The sequence below is a fragment of the Artemia franciscana genome, chromosome 1 (assembly GCF_032884065.1).
Source record: "Artemia franciscana chromosome 1, ASM3288406v1, whole genome shotgun sequence".
Classification (NCBI taxonomy): Eukaryota; Metazoa; Arthropoda; class Branchiopoda; order Anostraca; family Artemiidae; genus Artemia; species Artemia franciscana.
Genome location: NC_088863.1, coordinates 16,222,214 through 16,245,192, shown reverse-complemented (window position 1 = coordinate 16,245,192; position 22,979 = coordinate 16,222,214). Strand labels below are relative to the sequence as shown.

Genomic DNA, 22,979 nt, shown 5'->3' with positions numbered 1-22,979 from the left:
TTTATATTCCCTATGTCTCGGTGTCCCGGTCGTCATTTGTGTCCCGATGTCCCGGTCTTTAATTTCGTCAGTAGAAAACATGACGTCAACCGACACACAAACATGACGTCACTCGACACACACACACACACACACGTCCCGATCGTCATCCCTGTGTCCCGGTCGTCATTTGTGTCCCGGTCTGTATATACATTCGTTTTTGAATTGGTATATGATGAAATAAATTTTTGTGTTTTTCCCCTTTTTTTCTTTTTGGCTTTTTTTTGTTTTTACTTTTTTTTTAGTTTTTTTTAGTTCTTTTTTCTTTTTAGTTTTTTTTTGCAGTTTTTACCTTTTTAGTTTTTCTTATTTTTATTTTTTTTAGTTTTGTTTTTCTCCTTTATTTTTCAATTTTTTTCCTTTTTTCTTTTTTTTCTTTTTTAGTTTTTTAGCTTTTTTAGTTTTTTTATTAGTTTTTAGTTTTTTTTGTTTTTTTTTGTAGTTTTTACCTTTTTTTAGTTTTTTAGTTTTTTTTTTACTTATGTCCTGGTCGTCATTTATGCTCCCTGTGTCCCGGTCGTCATTTGTGTCCCGGTGCTTTGTTGATGGTGATTGCTAATCGAACATTCCTTGTGTCCCGGTCGCTTTCTCTTTGAGTTTCCCGGTCGTCATTTATATTCCCTATGTCCCGGTGTCCCGGTCGTCATTTGTGTCCCGATGTCCCGGTCTTTAATTTCGTCAGTAGAAAACATGACGTCAACCGACACACAAACATGACGTCACTCGACACACACACACACACGTCCCGATCGTCATCCCTGTGTCCCGGTCGTCATTTGTGTCCCGGTCTGTATATACATTCGTTTTTGAATTGGTATATGATGAAATAAATTTTTGTGTTTTTCCCCTTTTTTCTTTCTGGCTTTTTTTTGTTTTTACTTTTTTTTTAGTTTTTTTTAGTTCTTTTTTCTTTTTAGTTTTTTTTTTTGCAGTTTTTACCTTTTTAGTTTTTCTTATTTTTATTTTTTTTAGTTTTGTTTTTCTCCTTTATTTTTCAATTTTTTTCCTTTTTTCTTTTTTTTCTTTTTTAGTTTTTTTAGTTTTTTAGCTTTTTTAGTTTTTTTATTAGTTTTTAGTTTTTTTTTCTTTTTAGTTTTTTTTTGTAGTTTTTACCTTTTTTTTAGTTTTTTTAGTTTTTTTTTTTACTTATGTCCTGGTCGCCATTTATGCTCCTTATTTCCCGGTCGTCATTTGTCTCCCGGTGCTTTGTTGATGGTGATTGCTAATCGAACATTCCTTGTGTCCCGGTCGCTTTCTCTTTGAGTTTCCCGGTCGTCATTTATATTCCCTATGTCCCGGTGTCCCGGTCGTCATTTGTGTCCCGATGTCCCGGTCTGTAATTTCGTCAGTCGAAAACATGACGTCAGCCGACACACAAACATGACGTCACTCGACATACACACACACACACAGACAACTTATTTTTATAGATATACTAGCTGTTGGGGTGGCGCTTCGCGCCACCCCAACACCTAGTTGGTGGGGCGCTTCGCGCCCCCCCAAGCCCCTCCGCGCGCGTAAGTCGTTACGCGCCATATTAGTTACGCGCCATTGTAGTTGTGTCCCTGTGTCCTACCTGTGAATAGAGATAGATATAAATATATGTTTTTAACTACGTAAAACATGCGAATATACAACATTCTTCGCTGTCCCATTGTCTGTGCATATAAATAGATTGTCAGGTTTACTGACTCTTGAACATGCAACATATAATTGTCCATGGGAAAAACAATTCGTATTCAGATCTATACCTCATTATTCTAATGATGTGTCCCTGTGTCCCGGTCGTCATTTGTGTCCTGGTGTCCCAGTTTGTAATTTCTCTTTGAGTGTCCCTTTTTTTTCTTTTTAGCTTTTTTTTGGTTTTTACTTTTTTACGCGCCATATTAGTTACGCGCCATTGTAGTTGTGTCCCTGTGTCCCACCTGTGAATATAGATAGATATATATATATATATGTTTTTAACTACGTAAAACTTGCGAATATACAACATTCTTCGCTGTCCCATTGTCTGTGCATATAAATAGATTGTCAGGTTTACCGACTCTTGAACATGCAACATATAATTGTCCATGGGAAAACAATCCGTATTCAGATCTATACCTCATGATTCCTTGTGTCCCGGTGTCCCGGTCGTCATTCGTGTCCCGGTGTCCCGGTCTGTATATACATTCGTTTTTGAATTGGTCTTTTCTTAGTTTTTAGTTTTTTACCTTTTTTTAGTTTTTTTAGTTATACCTCATGATTCTAATGATTGCCCTTGAGCTTTGTTGATGGTGATTGCTAATCGAACATTCCCTGTGTCCCCGTCGTCATTTATATATCCCCCTGTGTCCCCCGGTGTCCCCGTTGTAGTTGTGTCCCTGTGTCCCGGTCGTCATCCCTGTGTCCCGGTCGTCATTTGTGTCCCGGTCTGTATATACATTCGTTTTTGAATTGGTATATGATGAAATAAATTTTTATGTTTTTCCCTTTTTTTTCTTTTTAGCTTTTTTTTGGTTTTTACTTTTTTTAGTTTTTTTTTAGTTTTTTTTTTCTTTTAGTTTTTTTGTAGTTGTTACCTTTTTAGTTTTTCTTATTTTTATTTTTTTTTGTTTTGTTTTTCTCCTTTATTTTTCAATTTTTTTTCCTTTTTTCATTTTTATTTCTTTTTTAGTTTTTTTAGTTTTTTAGCTTTTTTAGTTTTTTTATTAGTTTTTAGTTTTTTTTTTGTTTTTTTTGTAGTTTTTACCTTTTTTTAGTTTTTTAGTTTTTTTTTACTTATGTCCTGGTCGTCATTTATGCTCCCTGTGTCCCGGTCGTCATTTGTGTCCCGGTGCTTTGTTGATGGTGATTGCTAATCGAACATTCCTTGTGTCCCGGTCGCTTTCTCTTTGAGTTTCCCGGTCGTCATTTATATTCCCTATGTCTCGGTGTCCCGGTCGTCATTTGTGTCCCGATGTCCCGGTCTTTAATTTCGTCAGTAGAAAACATGACGTCAACCGACACACAAACATGACGTCACTCGACACACACACACACACACACGTCCCGATCGTCATCCCTGTGTCCCGGTCGTCATTTGTGTCCCGGTCTGTATATACATTCGTTTTTGAATTGGTATATGATGAAATAAATTTTTGTGTTTTTCCCCTTTTTTTCTTTTTGGCTTTTTTTTGTTTTTACTTTTTTTTTAGTTTTTTTTAGTTCTTTTTTCTTTTTAGTTTTTTTTTGCAGTTTTTACCTTTTTAGTTTTTCTTATTTTTATTTTTTTTAGTTTTGTTTTTCTCCTTTATTTTTCAATTTTTTTCCTTTTTTCTTTTTTTTCTTTTTTAGTTTTTTAGCTTTTTTAGTTTTTTTATTAGTTTTTAGTTTTTTTTGTTTTTTTTTGTAGTTTTTACCTTTTTTTAGTTTTTTAGTTTTTTTTTTACTTATGTCCTGGTCGTCATTTATGCTCCCTGTGTCCCGGTCGTCATTTGTGTCCCGGTGCTTTGTTGATGGTGATTGCTAATCGAACATTCCTTGTGTCCCGGTCGCTTTCTCTTTGAGTTTCCCGGTCGTCATTTATATTCCCTATGTCCCGGTGTCCCGGTCGTCATTTGTGTCCCGATGTCCCGGTCTTTAATTTCGTCAGTAGAAAACATGACGTCAACCGACACACAAACATGACGTCACTCGACACACACACACACACGTCCCGATCGTCATCCCTGTGTCCCGGTCGTCATTTGTGTCCCGGTCTGTATATACATTCGTTTTTGAATTGGTATATGATGAAATAAATTTTTGTGTTTTTCCCCTTTTTTCTTTCTGGCTTTTTTTTGTTTTTACTTTTTTTTTAGTTTTTTTTAGTTCTTTTTTCTTTTTAGTTTTTTTTTTTGCAGTTTTTACCTTTTTAGTTTTTCTTATTTTTATTTTTTTTAGTTTTGTTTTTCTCCTTTATTTTTCAATTTTTTTCCTTTTTTCTTTTTTTTCTTTTTTAGTTTTTTTAGTTTTTTAGCTTTTTTAGTTTTTTTATTAGTTTTTAGTTTTTTTTTCTTTTTAGTTTTTTTTTGTAGTTTTTACCTTTTTTTTAGTTTTTTTAGTTTTTTTTTTTACTTATGTCCTGGTCGCCATTTATGCTCCCTATTTCCCGGTCGTCATTTGTCTCCCGGTGCTTTGTTGATGGTGATTGCTAATCGAACATTCCTTGTGTCCCGGTCGCTTTCTCTTTGAGTTTCCCGGTCGTCATTTATATTCCCTATGTCCCGGTGTCCCGGTCGTCATTTGTGTCCCGATGTCCCGGTCTGTAATTTCGTCAGTCGAAAACATGACGTCAGCCGACACACAAACATGACGTCACTCGACATACACACACACACACAGACAACTTATTTTTATAGATATACTAGCTGTTGGGGTGGCGCTTCGCGCCACCCCAACACCTAGTTGGTGGGGCGCTTCGCGCCCCCCCAAGCCCCTCCGCGCGCGTAAGTCGTTACGCGCCATATTAGTTACGCGCCATTGTAGTTGTGTCCCTGTGTCCTACCTGTGAATAGAGATAGATATAAATATATGTTTTTAACTACGTAAAACATGCGAATATACAACATTCTTCGCTGTCCCATTGTCTGTGCATATAAATAGATTGTCAGGTTTACTGACTCTTGAACATGCAACATATAATTGTCCATGGGAAAAACAATTCGTATTCAGATCTATACCTCATTATTCTAATGATGTGTCCCTGTGTCCCGGTCGTCATTTGTGTCCTGGTGTCCCAGTTTGTAATTTCTCTTTGAGTGTCCCGGTCGTCATTTATATTCCCTGTGTCCCGGTCGTCATTTGTGTCCCGGTGTCCCGGTCTGTAATTTCTATTCGAACATTCCCTGTGTCCCGGTCGTCATTTATATATCCCGCCTGTGCCCCCGGCGTCCCCGTTGTAGTTGTGTCCCTGTGTCCCGGTCGTCATTTATATTCCCTGTGTCCCGGTCGTGATTTGTGTCCGGATGTCCCAGTCTGTAATTTCTCTTTGAGGTTCCCGGTCGTCACTTATATTCCCTCTGTCTCGGTCGTCATTTGTGTCCCGGTCTGTAATTTCTCTTTGAGTGTTTTTTCTTTTTAGTTTTTTACCTTTTTTCTTTTTTCATTTTTCTTTTTCTTCTTTATTTTTCAGCGTCACTATGAAGTACATATTGACGAACCCTAATTTATGACTTTCGTCATAAATTACGACAACTAATTTCATGACGTCAGCCGACACAGAAACATGACGTCACCTGATCCACAGACAGACAACTTATTTTTATATATATAGATATATATATATATGTAAATATATATATATATATATATATATATATATATATATATATATATATATATATATATATATATATATATATATATATATATATCATGAAAAGAGAAATCACCAATGCAACAGCACAAACACAAAAAAAAGAGAGACAGAAGGAGAAAAGGAAGACTGTTTTCCTAAATTAGTGATTAATATAGACCAGCACTTGAATGAGGCCATAACCCTACTCATCCATACAATCACATAGGTCAAACAGCATAGCCACACACAATCAACCTTAAAGAATAATCCATGGACAGGCAGTCATGTCGTCAATAAGTATAAGTCGTCATTTACCAAACAATAGAAAAAATAATATAGACAAATAATTCAGAGGCAACACCCAGCATAAGGGCTCATCAGGAGAATACACTGGCCTATATAGGGTTTCGCCACTCTAAATTCTCTACCCAGCACAGTGTTGTGGCTACCACAGAATATCCATGGCATCCCCGCGTCAGGTATCACCCCCAAAATATATGCCTATGAAAGAAAAAAAACAGCAAATGTAAAACAACCAAGTAAAACCAAAACAAGCTTATCCTGTTAATATATCCCTCCCTTTAGCAACAATAGGTAAACTAAATATTATAAATTTTACCAAATCACAAATATTAACACATTGCAAAAAACCTGAATGAACTAAACAATTATAGAATTCATCTTTACCATGTGGCTAATTTTTAAGAAAATCCGCTCAATTAGAAACACAATTCAAAATAAATGGCGCTGCGACAACATTTCTCGAACCTCCGAAATCAGTTGAAAATTTCTTTAAGTATTTCTAGATAATTCTTTTGATATTTATTTAAAAGTTCGTTATAATGAAAACTAAATTTTTTAAATTGCCAAGTTAATTTATTTGCAGAAAAACCTCTTGATATCAATTTTTGGCTTAAGATTTTACATCTATTTTTAAAATCAATATAATTACTACAAATCCTTGCATAACGAAGTAACTGTGAGAAAAACGCTGAATATGTGATATTTGAGTGTATATTACTTTCAGGGAATGGGAAACTAATCACTTCAAAATCAAAATCATCCGTTTTATTATACATTTTAAAACTTAATTTATTATTATCACAAATATTAACATTTAAATCTAAGAAATGATCTCCATGACCAGCGCCATGACTAGGCTCAAGAATAAGCTCTGATGGATATATATTTTTAGAAATATCAATGAAATCCTTACAATTTAAGACCAAAATATCATCTAAATATCTTTTATTATTTGACAAAACATGTTTTAAACTAATTGGATTATTCTTATCCATCATATATTTAATACTAGTTGACTTAAAAACAAGTCGGCTATAAATGGGCTGGCATTCCCCCCCATGGGAATTCCCACAATTTGCTTGTACAAATCACCCCCAAATCTTGTATAAGTATTGTATAAAACAAATTCTAATAACTCAAAAATCATATCCAAGCTGTAACATCTCAAGTTAACTGTAGATTAAAGCAATTTGTCCATATAGCTTTTTTATTATAAGTGTCTATTTTTAAGAACCTTTTACTAGATAAGAGGAAAGATTTCTTGATAACAGTTTTTGAATTATCAAACACTACATTAAGTGATAAATTAGTATACATTGTCGCAAAATCGAAAGACTCAATTCTTTTAGCTGAAACCATTGTTAAAGAATCTATCACCTGCAGTGAATTATTAACACTCCAATATGGATTAAAATTCGAAAATTTTTTAATACCAGAACAATAGGTTTTAAGTTTATTTACAATTTCCTTTAAAATTAAAGAAAGGTCAGTAGCAGCAATGCGGGTTGGACATTTAGCTGCTCCAGCAATAAACCGTGGTTTATATATATATATATATATATATATATATATATATATATATATATATATATATATATATATATATATGGTATATATATATATATATATATATATATATATATATATATATATATATATATATATATATATATATATATATATATATATATATATATATATATATATATATATATATATATATATGCCTGAGACTTTAGGCAGGCGTGACTTGCTAAAAGATAACAATCAAATATTGGTCCAATAAGAGAATCACGCCTACTCCCGCCGTTTACCCGTGCCAAATTAACCAAACACTTGGAAAACCTATAGGTTCTATCACTATCTTAGCTCTATGACTTCCTACCTTGGTTCTACTGCCCTAGGAATGACGCATGGAGGGATAATAGATAGAAATATCTATTAACAAATGAATTAACATCATTTTTATACAATCCTGAAAAGTGGGGTATTAAGGCCAGGTTTGCTTTTCACTCAATTGGACTGTCTGTCTTGGCTTTTTCTACATTAGCCATGACGTGATGCCCACAACTATTCCATTTTAATTCAAATGTTGCTTGCTTGAGTAATCGGGAAGGCTACATATTCTAGCGCTACATAATGATTTTATTTTTTTCTCGATAGTTTTCTGCTGATTTTTCACACATGTTGTTTATTTTTAAACTTGACGTCTGTTAAGTTTTGAAACTGCATATGAGCATCAACCATCTTTTTCATTGAAAAAAAAAAAACAAATAAATACGCATCCTTGATTTGTCTTCTGGCAAAAAATGCGAAATTCTGGCAAGAAAGTTCTCTGATGCGCTGAATATGATGGTGTGATTTTCGTTAAGATTGTATGACTTTTAGGGGGTGCTTTCCCCTATTTTCTAAAATAAGGCAAATTTTCTCAGGCTCGTAACTTTTGATAGGTAAGACTAGTCTTGAAAGTTAAATATTTAAAATCAGCATTAAAATACGATTTTTTGATGTGACTATTGGTATCAAAATTCCACTTTTTAGAGTTTCGGTTACTATTGAGCCGGGTCGCTCCTTACTACAGTTCGTTACCACGAACTGCTTGAAAAATGTGGTGTCCAGGTTTTTTTATATATTTTTTTAAAGACGCATATAATTGTGTAAGTTTCCAATTAACCAATTAATAGAGTCAGATTTTATTTTTAGTGTATTTGGTACTTTTAGGAAAACTCAACCATTGGGACTGGAGGTGTCTGTGAACCTGAATTTTAACGTTAATAAGTATTTTGTCACTAATAAAATAAACAGGATATTCAAATTCCTTTTTCTGAATTAGTACCAAACCTGGAGGAGGTAAGCAAGAAGCGTGTGTAAAAGTACGGGATGGCTGGCTCCAACCCCCATTGCACTTCATGGTTGAAAGGCCACGAAACGGAGATCAGCACCGCCGGTTTGGACGTTAAGGGTCTAGTGCCGTCATACTTGCTTACTTACTTGATTGTTCAAGATAAGATGGCAGGTCTTCAAATAAGTCAGGCCTTCAAATAGGGTGAAAATAATGAAAGAAGATGGCCAATAAGATTAAAAGAAAGCCGAACATAGGCCTTGTTGGAGGCTGAAATCCTGTTTTGTTCTTCTGACAACCATCAATAACTATTGACTCTAGCTATATTATTGATTATAGTTACTAATTTATTTTATTATTATAGGAAAGCGGTAAATATTCCAGTAATAGCCAACGGTAATATTCAATATCTGTCAGATGCAGATCGATGTTTAATGGAAACCGGAGTGGATGCTGTTATGACAGCAGAAGGCAATTTAACCAATCCGGCCATATTTCATGGAATTCAGCCTCCAGTTTGGGAAATGGCAGAAGAATATATAGAAATTTTGGAAAAATACCCGTGCAATTTGTCTTATAGCAGAGGGCATCTCTTTAAAATGTTTAATCACTGGTAAGGGCTCTTTGAACTTAAGAAATAATTGTTCCTAAACAAGTACAAAACAGCTGATTTAATACTTGCTTTTTAGCAAGGGGTGACATCTGTGGTTGCTGCTCGTAGTCTTACTTTGAAAAATCTTCAACCCAAGAAGTAACAATCGAAACAAACACAAATGTTCATCTGGATACAGATTATCATTTCCATACCGTTAATTTTGTAGAATGAGAGTTTTTGTCAGTATTCTAGTTCAAGGTATTTTTCCTAATTTTTGGCAATTTCATCGTCTATTATCAAAAGGCTTCATCAAGCGATTGCGTAAGCCTTATCACGCTAGGCATTCTGCATATTATGTTCTATGTAGTAAGTTAGCCTTCAGACAGGTAGTTTTAATAATTAGATTATTATATAATATGAGCGTGGCTTTTTAATTACGTAAAAACCATATTCTAATTTAACTGGTGTAACTACCGTAACTTGCATTTGGAATAATACTAGGCTAGGAATATCGTCTGGAATTCTGCAAGGCACAAGATACAGATATTTTTTTCTCAAGATCCTAACAGATATTCTATAATGGGAGCTGAAATCATCCGGTAAAGGGTTTTTGACTATGATGATTCCAATGGGGCACTTCAAGGGGTTAACATTTTCAAGGAGTTTAAGCTATTTTTCTAAATTTGTTTCCCAATAAATTGTTAATATTCAGATAAAATTAGTCACCATTCCTGAATTAGCATTAAACATGGATTCTATCTTATTTGACATTTTCTTCTTCAAAAGGACTTTTAAATTTTTGGTTAATATGGAGTGTCTGATCTTGGCTATGTTGCCTCTTAGAGAGGGGTCCATGATCTCCGTTATTTCCTATCCAACTCGCATATTTGTGTGTTTTTCCAAAGTGAAGCAGCAGTTTTACAATATGGGTGCATGAAAGCCTCTTTTAGGTTTCAATCGAGAGGCATGTAGGTGGGGTGATTATGCCTGTAATTGATTCGCGATTGACTGGTTTTAGATGGTAAAGTTTAAGATATTTTTTTTTTGAAAAAAAAGACGCCGTTGATTTTGATTTGTTATTCAAGTCGTACCTCATAGAAAAGGGGTTTGTTCCTACTCTCCATTCAATTCTAGTTTTCAATACAATTTTTTCTTTTTTATTCAAGTCTGCAGCACCTTGTCTTCTAGGATTAGGTAGGAAAAATTAGATAAGTTAGTAAAGTGTATTTTGAAGAGACTCTTGAAACGGATTTATTACAAGTTGACCCCGATTCTTCCAAGAAAGTTGTAGTTGCCCCCCCCCCCCCGTCGTTTAATTTTGATACAAAAGGTTTTGAATCATAGGCTAGGATATATCCCGCTTAAGTTCATTTTTGGAATTGAGCCGCCAAAAGACCTGGTAACGATATATCATATTGTACAAATGTCCTATCAAGGGCAATTTTATTCTTTACTATAATGAATTTATTTTTTACCCCAAAAGGGTCGAGATTTGCTCCAGCTAGAGTCTCTTTTTTAGCAAGTTTCTCAGAACTTTTTTTTTTTTAAAGGTGATCCGGAAATCAACGTAACTTGTCGCTTATTGTACTACTCATTTCTGCTTCAATGCTTCATAATTACTTTAAGTCCTTGTTTATCTGATGCATAAATGTACTTAACATAAAGGTTCATTTTACCCCAATTTTACAGAGAGGAAAATAGTATTATCTTTCCGGCTTTTCGAAATCTCAGTCTTCAATGAATCAAATAAGTCACCATAAAAAAAAAGAAGCCTGGAACAATACTTACCTTATCAAAGAATCAAATACAATTTATGCTTAAACCATTGCCTTATTTATTTTTGCCGTAAAGCAAATTTACCCCAATTTACCCAAAAAAGAACAAGATCTGACCCGCCAGAGACTCCGATTTTTAATTGATATTTGCTATTATGCCATCTAGCTGCATCTTCCAGATCCTCAGCAACTTTATCCATGGCGTCCATTTCACATCTACTTAGTTCATGTTTTAATGCTTTCTCCACTTTCTTTACATTCCTTTTGTTTCATATGAACAATCACACAGATAATTCTTGTACAAACCCTTTACTCTCTATTAAACATAAGGCTTTTTCACTAATACTCCTAGCTGCAGTCTTAACTTTCTTTCCCAAGACACCGACAGCAACCTCACAAATTGTATTTCTAAAATTATTCTATCCATCTTCCACATTGTCAAATTTTAAACCTTCAAGTTTAGTATTCAATTGTTCCTGGAAGGTTTTTCTCAAATTTTCATCCTGAAGTCTACCAACATCATAAGTTCCCGGGAGGTAGCTACCCTTCCGAAACTTCAGCTTTAAATTAACCTTCGACACTACTAGATGGTGATCTTAGCATTTAACATCAATAACAGCACTCCTATATACCCTAGTATCTTGTATTGATCCTGCTAGTCTTTGGTTTACAATGACATAATCAATAAGGTTTGCTGTCTTACCATCACGTGAACACCATGTCAAGTTATGGGCCATTTTACGACCAAACACCGTATTTGTTATAACTATGCTGTTATACCTACGAAATTGCAAAAGTCTGTAGCCATTACTGTTTTCTTTTCCTACACCAAATTTATCGAGGCTAGGATGCCATCTATCCATATTTCTACCTGGTACCCTGTCTATTTGCTCCTGTAACTGTAAGTAAAATTCCTCTGAGTCGCTAGTATCTCCGTCAGTTGGTTCAACAGGGGCATATGCTACTATAACTGATACCCTGAACTTTTTAGTCATAAAATGAGCAATTAGTATTCTATTATTAATACCTTCCCAGCCTAAACAAGACTTAGCAGCTTCCTTACTCATCCTGAGCCCTACTCCCTGCCTATGTACCCCATCCTTCCTGCCTGAGTAAACAAATTCTATGTTACCTAATTTCATGCTTCCTACCCCTGGGATATGAGTTTCTAAAACTCCTAATAAGTCCAGTTCAAATCGTCTGAATTCATCAGTCAAAATGTTGATGCGATAGTCATTTTTTAGCGTCGTAACATTCCAAGTTCCAATTTTCATGTTCTTTAAATTATTGAAATTATTTTGGCCTCAGGAAAAGCAATGATCCCGGATACCAGTGCAGGACGAGGACTAACATATCTTCTCAAGTCTACACTGAAGCGCTTAAGCTGGCTTAGAACCAGACAGCAAGAAGTCCCTGGGACCTGCAGTTTTGTTGGAGGCTTTGTGCAATCCTGGACCCATCTTGGTCACAACATAGTTTTCAGCACTTGGCGATGCTCTTCTATCAACAAGAGTGGAAATCCTGCACAGACAGTCCCAAGCCTGTTACCTCCGACTCATTATATATTCATGTCTACAAATATTATGTCCTTTTTGTCCTTTTTGGCCAACCGTCTGGGCTAAACGGAAAGCGGGTCGTCCTCGTCTGGGGGGGGGATGTCATAAATAGAAATTTAAAGGAAATGGGAACTTCGTGGGAGGGTGTAAAGACAGAGGCCTTGAATAGATTGGGCTGAAGGAGGAGCGTGTGTAGCTGTGTAGGACTCAGGCGGTTTGGTGCTGCGGTGAGTTATTAGTAGTAGTATATGGGTAACACCTTAACGTTTTAGGTCTCAAAACTACTTGAAGCACAGGGGGCAACTTAACCCCTTTATAAATTTTTGTATGGGGGAGGGCGTTTTCGAACTGTGATCATATCACACGCTTTTGCATTGCTTAAGTATAACTTAAAGAATCAGGTTTGTGAACATAGTATCTCAATTCTATGCTTCTTAATTTCAGTTTTACATTACCCGAGTGTTGTGAAATTCGACAACTCCTTGCTAGAGCTAGTGATTTGTATGATCTACGGGAAGTGTGCGTAGCCCTTAGAAATCACTTTCAGAAGTATGTTGACGGATCAGAACAGTGGAGCTCTGAAGGTACACGTTTTTCTTTTGTGTATACTATGTGTTTGATTATTCTAGTAACAAAAACATTCGATGAAGAACACAACCATAAACCAAATAAGGATACGGGAGTTGAACCTTTCTGTTGCTATAAACGAGATCGTTGTCTGTTGCCCCCATGCGCTCCCTCCTTCCAAAAAGTTACCCAACATCTAATTTCTATTGTTTCCCTGCCCGCGCAAAAAAAGAACAAATATTGCGAAAATATAAATTCTTTTCTTTTATTTTAAATTTCTAGCTCATAATTGAACAGCTGCCGTTATATTTGATGGGTCAATAAAAGCTTTCTAAATCCCTTTTTTTGACTCTGATATTCCAGATATTCCAGAGACTTGTTTCGTTCTGTTTTAATCACAAGCAAACGTTGTAACGAGATTTGAAACTTTTAAAAAGATTTGAACGAGAAAATTGAGTCGCCAACCAGTCGTCTTATGAGCATTAACTGTTTGCTAGTTTGTATTTAAATAAGATGAACACGATCTGTTGACAATTAATCTGAGTATGTCAAAATAAGCTCCTCCGACAGGACAAAGAGTATCATAATAATAATAAAACTGTGAAATTCTGGTCCTTAGTCATCTTTAGTTGCAAGACATTCTAGATTTTTTCACAGTAAATTGTGTCCGATTAAACTTGCCATGAGTGAATCAAATATATTAGCTGTAGTAGTTTCATTGGACCTGAGGATAATTGAATAAAGCTCTTTAATAACTGGCAGGCTCATGCTGTAACCGCGAAAAAATTTGAGTTAGTTGAGTTATACCCTGTACATATTCACTTTAAGCACCTGCTATGTATTGGGCCTTATACTTATTTTGGTATTTTCCTGGCTTTATACTAAATTCTGCTAACAGTGGGTGGCCTCCGATGACTTGTCCCAGGATTGTTCCTCCTCCCATCAGCCTGACATTTGAATACTTGACCCAGCACTACTTACGCCTCCCTCCAAAAAAAAGTGTTTATGAAACTCGAACACTGATCTCGGTCTAAGAAAATAGCCAGCTCATCAATGCCAGTATATACCGATAATTTCTGGGGTTTTATGAATCCCGGTACAAATTCAAATTCAATAATTTCAAAATAAGCTTTGATTTCCTATAACAGTTTGAAGTTACTTTACAGTTTGAACTTACACTGGCAAGCTGTGTTTTATATTTTGGATTGATAAAAAGATTATGTTGAGAAACTGTGTATTTTCTCACGCGCACCTAATAGGCATATCCGTAGACATGGGAGGTCTTAGTACTAACCTATTTGTGAAAAATTAATATTACTTCTTTTCTGTTATGGATGTTTGGCAATAATGATCGTGTGCTAGTGAATTGCATTACAGTTGGTCTTTTTTTTTTAATATAAATGCATTCATTTCGTAGAGTTAGTTGCAAGTGCAAAAGGTAAAGTCAGATAAATTAGGTGATAGTTGGATGGCATGCATGAAAAAGAGAAAAAAAGATTCCTAGAATATGCTCTTTTTTGAGGACTGGAGACAAATATTTTGCCCTCTCCCCTCCAACAGAAAGATTGAAGCTTTCCCCTCCAACATAAAACTTATTGACAAAAATTTTAGTGCCTTTAGTCTTGGAAATTAGTTTATCTTCTTAGAAATTCATCTCCTTTAGTCGTTGGTTTTACTCTCACGTTCCGTTACCCTAGTGACTAGTGTCATTTTAGTGACTAGGTCATTCTGATACTAATGGGTCAAATTGAGCTTCAAATCATTTCGTATCAGTAAAAGACTTTTAGGGGCTTCTCAAAATTAACCAATTGATAGTATAGGGTCGGTAGCAATATATTGTGCTTATGAATAATGTGTTTTGAACATTATATAATGAAAAAAGAAATCACCAATGCAACAGCACAAACACAGAAATAAACATACACCATAAAAAAAAATAAGTTCAGCTGTTCCTTCCAAACAATTAAGCCCATTGACTTATCTATATCTAGATAGGCAGGGCAGAATCAAGTGAACGCAGCTGTTGGTATTCATCCACCTTTTCTCTATAGTAGCCACCCAAAGCCACCCATTGACTTAGCTATATCTACATAGACAGAGCAGAATCAAGTGAACGCAGCTGTTGGTAATTATCCACCTTTTCTCTATAGTAGCCACCCATTGACTTACTATATCTAGATAGGCAGAGCAGAATCAAGTGAACGCAGCTGTTGGTAATTATCCACCTTTCCTCTATAGTAGCCACCCAAAGCCACCCATTGACTTAGCTATATATAGATAGGCAAAGAAGAATCAAGTGAACGCAGCTGTTGGTAATCATCCACCTTTTCTCTATAGTAATCACCCGAAGCTTCAATGACCGATTTTCGTATTTTATTGAGGAAAGCAATTTAAGTTGATTTCAGACTTCACCCGAGACTGTTACCGTTGAATCAGCTCCTGAACATTTTGTATCCATTGTTTTTAAAATTAGCAGCAAACATTAGGAGATGATTCGCCCTTATGGAAAGTATTATTAACGCCCTTCTTTTCTCATGATTCAGTCGTTCACTTTGAAATTTTCTTTGCTGAAGAAAGAACAGGGCGCGTAAATTCAAACATTAAAAACCTATTCTCTATATCGATTCTCTAATTACTGAAGAATATTTTATTTTTTATTCATTCCGATCCCTCTCAAACTCACCAATCAATCTTTCTGTTTTTGATTAAAACAATTTCCATACCCGACACTTTTACTGTTTCAATACTTCTGTATAAGCTCCTTCGGTAAATAGCTTTGAGTTGTTTGGAGTAAATGTAAAAATAGTGATAGGATAACGAATCGGAACCAGAATTGATGTAGCTTTGTTATCTTCTATTGGTTTGATATGCTAACTTTTTTTGCCTCGGTCGATTCTATAAGTATGTGTGATGGAATTGCGTATCAGATTTGAGGTAGCTCTTTGGGATACGTTTTGTTATGTCTTTTAATATGATAAATGTAGCAGACTTCAATAGTTTCTTTAAATCTAACACTTCTTTTACAGAAGAAAGAATTATTGTCCCTTTTTTATGAAAGCTGCCATTTACTTCTTGAGTCCATTGGTTTTACCCAAATTGTTAGCCAACTTTTCGGCTTTATTCAACTAAATAGCAGGGCTGCCATAAAGTCCTTAAAGTCCCTGGAAGTCTCTAAATCTGGCTTTGGTCTCTTTTGGTCCCTAAATCAGTGATCAGGTCCCTTAATATTTATTCCTGATCAACATTCTTCCATGTTAGTTGAATATCTTATCTCTAAGTAACGGAAGCCACTTTTCAAGGTATGGTATTTCAGTTTCGGTTTCATGTAAGTCATTTTTAACTTGTGTTCTTGTAACCATAATCCTGTTTCAAGGCTACAGTGTTACTGTCTGAATGAAAGAGACTATAAAGTAGCGAAAAGGATTGACATCCTTTGCCTCTATAATCATCTTAGGATTTTTTTTTTATCCTAGCTTTCGGGAGCTTAATTATTTTGTCAGTGTTGTGCTAGATACGTGGCCTAGCTAGCCTTTAATCCTAAGGGGTTGATTATTCTGTTAATATTATACTATATACGTTTTTTATCCTAGCTTTGAGGAGAGTTAATTATTTTTTTAGTGTTTTGTCAGGTTCGTGGACCAGCCTTGGATTTTAGGGAGTTGATGGGTAATAGCCTCTTGGCATAACTGAATTTAAATGGGAAAGTGCAAATCTATTATTTTTGGCTTGAGGAGAAACACAAAATAGGGCACCAGATTGAGTCGTGTAGAGCAGTCCCAGGGGATGTACAATTATTCTGCTGCGTCATTTGCAATTCATCACTTGCTTGTCAGAAAGGTTGTTACTCTGTACTGCAGCACTCTCGGACTGAAGAACATAAGAAAAATGTCCAAACCAAGCTGAAACCCAATCAACTTCACTTGACTTCAGCCTCCAACTGCGCCCTGTAAGGCAATCAAACTGGGAACTACACTTACTCAGTAAATGAGCAAACAGTGATAGCTGAAACTACATGGACTCTAAAGATGATTTAATCTGACTACTCTGATAATTCGACAGACAGAATAGCAGAAATGTTCAAAAAAATGTTAAAGGACCTGTTCTTGATAATTTCTCCATAAGGGAACCAAGTTTAAATACCTGTTGAACGAAGCTCTTGGACCACATTTTCAAAAGATTACATTGGAGGAAATCGGTAAAAGTTATTATGTGACAGAATTGCATGAAACTACCAACAGCGAAAGCAAAAAATAATTGCAGATTAGAATCCGAATCTGGTCTGAAAAGATGAATGAGGTGGTAGAGAGGCATCTGAAGACTTGTTTCTTAGTTCAGGCCACTGCAGAAGACCTAAAATCGGAAATTCTGAACGCAATTGATGGTAGCAGTTTGCCCCTCTCTAAGCTGCTTACTTTGAGTAGTGACGGCCCGAATTGTGAATAAAAAACTGTTCGGACTGATGGACAGTGAGAAACGTAAAAATGGTGACAGACTTTTAGAAATTAGCACCTGTAGAATCCCCATTGTACACAACGCCTTTCGCAAAAGCCTAGAAGAGGTTGGGGAGACTTGCTCTGATCTCATTGTGAAGGTGTATTGCTTTTTTCGTGGGTGGCCTGCGCGTCAGGACGACTATTCAAAAATCCAGCAGAAAACTGGCGTTCCCAGGTCGAGCTTTGTAAACCATGTACCATCCAATGGCTATCGATTGGTCCTGCTGCTGCTAGGATGATTGAGCAATGGCTAGCTATTGTCGAGTATTTTACCGTCTTCATTCCAAAGAAAAATGTTTCAGAGTTTCAGTTCATTGTTGATAGTTTTAGTCTTTTCACTCGGTTAACTTTGAAGTTCCAGCGCGAAAAACCATTGGTACATAAAATTTTTGTGGAAGTGGAGCTTTATGTTCGGACACATGCTGGGCGTATCTTGAAAGCTGAAGCAGCTCAGAAACTGTTAGAAGATTTGAGTCCAAGACCGTTTGAAGATGACAAAAATATGCTTCCTCTGTTGGAGGTTGCTGCCTCTCTAAGTGACGAAGTTCAGACCTGTCTCAGAGCTACTGACGAGCTGTCAAACGTGTGTTTTTGCTGAATGTACAAAAGCACTATGCGTTGGCTGCAAAGTACGTTTTGAAGCAAACTTTGAACAGTGAATCTTTGCTGTTCCTGAAAAGCTTGTCTTTCTTGCACCGAAGCCAGTTCTCGAAGTCAAATTCTATACAGGATTTTTTGTATGTCGCCCGAAAACTGCCCATCCTAGTAAAAACAGATTGGTTCCTATACGAGTTTAAGCTAGTCCAGATGAGTGAGTTCGAATCTGTGCCGATCCGTGCCAAGGACAGATGAACGATGGAATAGACGCATTGAAGATGGGAAGCATCCAAATTTGGCTGTTGTGGTGAAGATTACGTTGATTATTTCTTATGGTTCGGCCAGTGTTGAGCGCGGTTTTTCACTGTGTGGGAGAATCCTCAGTGAGTAGAGAGCATCCATGAATGAGTGCACATTGAATTTCAAGCTTTTTGTTGCTGATGGGCTGCGTCGAGTTGGTAGGGGTGCTCAAAAGGTTTGTGTTACTGAAGATTTAATAAAGCTTGCCAAGTCAGTGCAGGAGAGCTATCAAAACTATCTGAAACGGGAGAAAGAGTTGAGAAAAAATGGCGAAGGAGAACAGCTAAAGTTGGAAAAAGAAGAACAGCAAAAGTATCAGCTAATAGCTGAAATGTTGTCAAACAAAGAAATGATAAAGACTCTTGAGGAGACTTTGAAAGATAAAAGGAAGCATTCAGGACTAGGAAAAAGCAACAGATCAGATGCTTGAAGAAGCAAGGAATTGACTGAAGAAAGGAATTCAGAAGAACAATACGGTAGAAATTTAGCTTGCTCAGGCAATGCTAGGTGGATCGTAACTGGTCTTTTGAAACAGTCAGAAAAGTGAGAAATGTGTTTCATCCAGTTTCAGTTTATATATTTTTACGTATATATCTGAAATAAAAATACTGAATCAAAATTAAAAATGGAAAGAAAGATTAAAAGGTGTTGTGGAAGGACAAATATGCTCTATAACCCTTCTGGGATTTGATCAAATTCCTGGTGATCTTTTTTTTTTTTTAGTTGATCTTTTTTTATCTTTTTTAGGCATACGGTATTTGTATTATAGGTTTGGTAGTAATAACCGTAGGTCCCTAAAAATCCCTTTTTGGTTCCAAGAAGTTGGCGAAAAACTGGCACCTCATTTGAATATTTACCCAGAGTTGGCTCCATATCCATCAGCAAGGCCGTATCAGGAAGAAGGTGGAAGGGGGGGGGGGTACCGGATTTTTGAAGAAATACCCCCCCCCCCTCTCCGAACGGAAATCCTGGATACACTCTTGTCCATCAATGCTTCAAAATTGTATATGTACTCTCGAGCAGAAAGTTCCAGATGCCTAGCACCCTTCTTGGCGGAATTTTGCCTTTTATTTATTTTTAATGTTTTAGGCCTCGTTCTACTTACAATATTCTGTCGAATAAGTAATAACAATAAATATGAATATAGAATGTATTTCACTTTATTCTCAACATTTTATTTACCTTATGTGAAAAGATGAATTTATTCCGAGAACTAGAGGAGCATGTCTCCTTTTCTTTGCTTCAAGTTCTTAATTTGTTAAAACTGGTTGGCATTAAAAGAGGGTCCACTCAGGGTCAACTTTCAGCAGTGCTGACATTAAAAATACCCGAACCCAACCCTTTTCATTAGAATAAAATAGTTTGTACACGAAGGTTTTGTACCTAGTTTTGTTCTAATCAATTTACCTTAATTGTGCTCAACCGCTACGCGGATCAATGACCTTATTTAATTAATTAATTACTTCCCATTTCTTTTCTACCATCGTAGATTGTAAACCTTTAAGTATGACATTATATATACCAGAATTAAATTCATTTATTAAACCAAAGATTTTAAGGAGTGGATAGAAAGGACGACATAGAAAAATTACTTAAATGAATTTTTTTTTCAAGAAAACTTCACAAATTAGTTCATAGCTTTTTTAGACTTCTTTGATGTCTTAAAATGCTTTAGTATGCAAACATATTTGACATTACAGGTTGAGAGTGAATGATATCTGATTTTTTTTTATTTGTATATTGTATATATAATCATTACATAAAGTTTTCAAACAAAAATCAAGAAAAAAATATCATAGAAGTGTACAACCTGCTTCATATTTGAGGAGGAACCTTTTCCTTCTTTATCCTTATAAGTCGCTTAAGGAAATGCGACATAAAGTTATAGCAAATACAAAAGAGTAATATATCTTCAAGAAAACTCAAATCCAATCTTTATTTCAGATCCAAAATCTGAAGCCCCATTTTCCCTTAATCTGAAAAAGTAATAGAATTAGAAGCTACAGGCATCGCTTTTATTTGCAGTTTTCTTTTTTTTTTTTGCAAATACCATAAAATGGTAGCATTTTATCTATCTGTATATAAATCGAATTTGGGATTTGAACTCGGAAATTTTTAAGAACGAGAAGATTGGATAACAGGAAAAAATCATGCGAAAAAATTTGACCGCCTAAACGGAAAGGGCATTGAAGCCCTTACCCCGACCCCTCAGATCTCGGTTTTTTACTATCGTTCATAAATATCCCGTACATTTGGCTACATTATTTTAGTTTATGATGTTCCTCCATTCACGAATAACTCCTACGCATGTGCGTGAAAAGCACGTACGTAGCACGTGCTCTAAAACATGCTACAAAGCATTGCTGTCCGCGTATATAAACAGATGTACACGGCTTGTATATGAAGAAGTGATCATACATACTTACAAAAATTTACTTTTTTCTGTTATTGCCTAATGTTTGAAGTAGTTAATATTGCCTCTATAATATCGAAAATTTTTACATATTTGTTTTGGCTTGTCAAAACAATTTGGCATATTAAAGCTTGCTGTAATTCTAGCATATTTTTTTTATTTTTTTCAGGGTCGACACTGAAGTTTCCGCCTTGGATTTGTCAGCCATATGTTCGACCACCAGTTAAACCGCCCTCCATTGAAGAGGTAAAGTATTCTGTTTTATGCTTGATTAATGTAAATTCTCAGTGACTTTATTTTTGGATGAGTGGTGCCCTACTTGAGGTTTCTAATTCCTAATGTAATAATTCCCTTTTTTATCAAAACAGTAGCAGAGTTTGTAAGACGGCAGGCATAGCAGAAAAAACAATGCAGTGTATACTCTTTTTTTATCCCTCCCAACGTAAAATTCTGAGCCCTTTACTATAAAAAAAGAAAAATAACTTTTCCAGATAGTTCCAACTCGATATCCCAGCCGTGAGATTAAACAGGGTAAACAAAAGCTTTATATAAGATTCGTCGTTTTTTTTTTGTTGAATCTAAAGACTGTACATGTAATAATAAATACTTGCTTGGCTTCGCGCACCCGCTGCATAACTGTACGCGATTGTTATCAGTGCGGAAAATTCTTGATTGACTGCAAGTTACGGGTGCCTACCTATTGTATAAGTAAATTCTGTACCGATGAAAGAACATAATTGCCCTCGGGTCACTTTTGACTCTTAAAAAGGGTAATAGAACTTTCATTTGCTCATTTCAATGACCTATTTCCGATCCTGGCATATTGCATATATGGTATTTTAATAGCCTGGATGCAGATAGTTTCTTCTGATTTAGTTCAACATCCCCTGAAAGTTAATGCTTAATACCCTTAGCTGTTCTTGATACATTGCATTTGCCTCATTTTTACAACCTGGCAGCACGTAATGTCTTTTGATTTATATTATCACTTAACCATGCATAAATTATACGTTTCGTAGGAGCTATGACGCAAAACTGATATTTCAGCTTCTTCTTTTGATACCGTTGAGCAATACACGATAATCATAACATTAATTTTCTGTGAAAGGGGGGGGGGCGGGGCTGATTAAATCAATGCTCAAGCGTTGATAAATTACCGATGCCAATCCGGACGCTTACAATTTCTGTATTATTAAATCCAACTTCTTGAATGTTCTGCGGTACGATTCCTAAGTTTGAAAAACCAAACATGCTTCTGATTTTTAGTAATACTTTATTTACATGTATTAAACAAAATTATCACATTTATTATTATTAATTGTCCTTCAGTTTGAGGCACAGTGATTTAAATGCCAAAAATAGCAAAAAGGCAAAAAAATTAACAGTGTAAATACAAACATATAATGTAAGAAAAAAAAATGTTGTCCAAAGAGAAAACGGCCTAGGTTCAGCAACTCTAATATTTTGACTCTTGACTTTCAGTTGCTGCAGCCAAAGTAAATAACCGACTGTCCAAATAACCGAGTGCGCCAAATAAAAGAAATGAATAAATGACTATTTATTAGCTCATAAATTAGTAATTGGTTAATAAATAATTATTTATTAGTTAATAAGTAACAGAGTGAACCAAATAAAAGAAACCAAGAAGAAAGGAGGAAACTATGCAAATGATCTTACAGTCCCTTTTGCTATATCCTTGTGGTATCCCAGTGGATTGACCCCTACTTGGTGCCACAGGACCCTGGGTCCTCTGGTTTAGCAACCGTTCCATCAGCTTTTATTTAACTAATAAATAAGCAATAAGACGATTGGGTTTATTTGCTGATTTTTTAAGGTACAGTTACGTAGTACACTAAGTAGCACACACCTTAAGTTGTACACTACACACAGCTAAATTATTTGGGGAGGGGTATTTATAAGCGCCCCTAAGGATGGAGGAAGACTGATCAATTGACATTGAAAAAGAGAATGTTTGCTCTTTCCGCTGATTATTTTTATGTTAAGCGGCGTTTCTTCGCCGATTCCTCAATTTTTAATAATTTTTTTTCAATAGTCTTAGTTTTGAATATTCTTAAGTTTGCCATATTAGGCTTATTGCTTAATTGTTTGTTTATCTATCCAAAGCTTTTTCGTTGCTTAGTTATGCGTTAGTTAAATTAAAACTGATGAAACTATAGCTTGTCCTATAAGATTATTTGTT

The 22,979-nt window shown here is 35.5% G+C and overlaps 1 protein-coding gene across 2 annotated transcripts in view; it reads left to right on the top strand.

Moving 5' to 3' along the window:
- LOC136026321 (tRNA-dihydrouridine(16/17) synthase [NAD(P)(+)]-like) overlaps positions 1–22,979 on the top strand; it is a 72,086-nt gene that overhangs the window by 42,464 nt on the left and 6,643 nt on the right. For both annotated transcript variants that reach the window (XM_065702747.1, XM_065702753.1), the window contains 3 exons: positions 8,848–9,096; positions 12,854–12,993; positions 20,949–21,025. In XM_065702747.1, coding sequence (XP_065558819.1) covers positions 8,848–9,096; positions 12,854–12,993; positions 20,949–21,025 — 466 coding nt within the window. The remainder of the gene's footprint in view (positions 1–8,847; positions 9,097–12,853; positions 12,994–20,948; positions 21,026–22,979) is intronic.